The following is a 1,940-nucleotide window of genomic DNA, read 5'->3' on the forward strand; positions in this document are numbered from 1 at the left end:
CCCAGCACCGTACAGCCCCAGAAGACCATTCCCGTTGGTTTGAGGAATTCTTTTGGCAAAGGGGCTTTTTTCACTGCGTGCCTTTTGGGGACCCCTTTCTGAGGCTGGAGCCACGGTGGTAACATGGGGTGGGGAGAGCGTGGGCCTCGGAGCGCCCCGGGCGCGTCAGGCCTTCTGCGAGCCGTGGTTCTCTCTCGGGGTTTAGGAATGCCGTGTGAACAGGGCCTGGTGCACTGTCTGCCCAGGTGGTGGCAGCTATTACTTTAGACCATTCCTCCCACTCAGCAGACTCACAGACCGAGGTCTGGAGACGGCAGAGGATGTCCCAGTCCCCACCGTGAGTGACGGTTGGGATGCGAATGCAGGACGTTGGATTCCAAACCCAGGGGCCTTTCTGCTGTGTCGGCAGAGGGCCCGGTGAGGCCGAGTGGAGGCCGTTGCTTAGGGAGGGTGAGGACGGTAGAAGGGCCCCAGGTTCTGGCCCCAAGGGAGGGCACAGAGCACAGAGCACTCAGCCGGAATGCTGGGCCTCAGCCTGGAGCCCGAGGGAGCCCCTGGCCACCCACTGAGGTTTGCCCAGCGGCCTGAGTCAGGCGGAGACCTGCTCACACCGCTTTCTCCATGTTTTCCAGCGTCCGGCAGGACTTCGACGTCCCCACCAGCCACCTGATTGGAGCCCACGGCTACTGCACACAGGTCAGGGGGTGCAGTGGGGTGTCGGGGCAGCCCCGCATTCCTTTCTCTTCCTCTTCCTTTCTTCTTTTGCCCTGCTGGTCCTCTACAAGTAGCTTTCACGTGACAGCCTCTGCTGGCCTCACTGTCACGGAGACCTGGAAAGGGAGCTCAGTGTAGCTTCCGCTTCTGGAAAACTGGTTGTATCCAATCTGCTTGCAGAGGGTGCAAAAGAGGCTGATGGCAGACCCAGGCAGGGGGACCTGGGGCCGGCTGGGGACAGACGACAGCCCGGGCTCCCTTAACGTTCGCACAGGGCAGTGTCTTTACGGTTCTTCCCTCTGCGTCTTCACAAAAGGGCCCTTAAGAGGTCTCATGGGGAGTTGGGCGGTGGGGGGACCCTTAGCATGACTGTTTGTCATAGATCCTCCCAGTGACCTGGTGACACCAAGGAAAGGATCTGTTCAAGATTCCATCAGTGCGCGTCAGGACTAGGAGCCAGATGCTACACCTGGCTTCTGTCTGAATCTCTGCATGGCGAGGCCTCCCAGAACGGCCGCCTGGCCAGTCACAGCTGACCCTCAGTGCACACAGACCAACAGGTGTAGCGCAGACAGGTTGCTCTGTCTGCTGAGCCCAGCTGAGTACCCAGTTGTCGTGGGGGTCCTGGCTCACTGCGCCAGCACTGAAAACATACGTGGGCATGATGCAGCGGCCAGCTGGGGGCCCACAGTTTGTCCAGGGCAGCTGAAGGACTGTGCGGTGGCTGCCGCCCACCTTCCTGGGTGGTCCAGCTCCCTCTCTGGGTGCCTGTCTTCCCTGTGGGCTCTCCCGTCAGCAGGCAGAGAGCAGTACTGCCCAGGGGTGGGCAGTTAAGCAGGGCACAGTGGGTGCCAGACCACTTGCAGAATGAACTGGGTGGTTTTCTTCTTCACCCTGAGACTCAATTTCCTCATTTGTAAAATAGGGCATTTGGACTGGACCAGTGCTTCTTAAACTTTGATGTGCACACGAACCCCCCAGGATCTTGTTGACAAGCAGGCGACTGGGGCCTGAGATTCGGAATTTCTGACAGGCTCCCCAGGGAAGGTGATGTCACCGGTCCACGGACCACAGTTTGAGTAGCAAGGGGCTAGATGGCCATTACGCTTTGCTACTGTGTGACTTTGAGTTTGGGGCAGGGAGCCCCTTCTCCCCCATTTTGAGAAGGCTTCCTGCTCTGAGGAAGGGCTGAGACACACGCCAGGTGGGGAGCAAGAGCCTTTTTC

At 59.4% G+C, this 1,940-nt stretch overlaps 1 protein-coding gene across 1 annotated transcript in view; it reads left to right on the forward strand.

The window, feature by feature from the left end:
• Positions 1 to 1,940, forward strand: part of LOC105308617 (probable ubiquitin carboxyl-terminal hydrolase MINDY-4) — a 103,314-nt gene that overhangs the window by 98,880 nt on the left and 2,494 nt on the right. The window contains exon 15 of the mRNA XM_023525684.1: positions 633 to 696. Within this exon, the coding sequence (XP_023381452.1) occupies positions 633 to 696 (64 nt within the window). The remainder of the gene's footprint in view (positions 1 to 632; positions 697 to 1,940) is intronic.

Source organism: Pteropus vampyrus, unplaced genomic scaffold (assembly GCF_000151845.1).
Source record: "Pteropus vampyrus isolate Shadow unplaced genomic scaffold, Pvam_2.0 Scaffold598, whole genome shotgun sequence".
NCBI classification, from domain to species: Eukaryota; Metazoa; Chordata; class Mammalia; order Chiroptera; family Pteropodidae; genus Pteropus; species Pteropus vampyrus.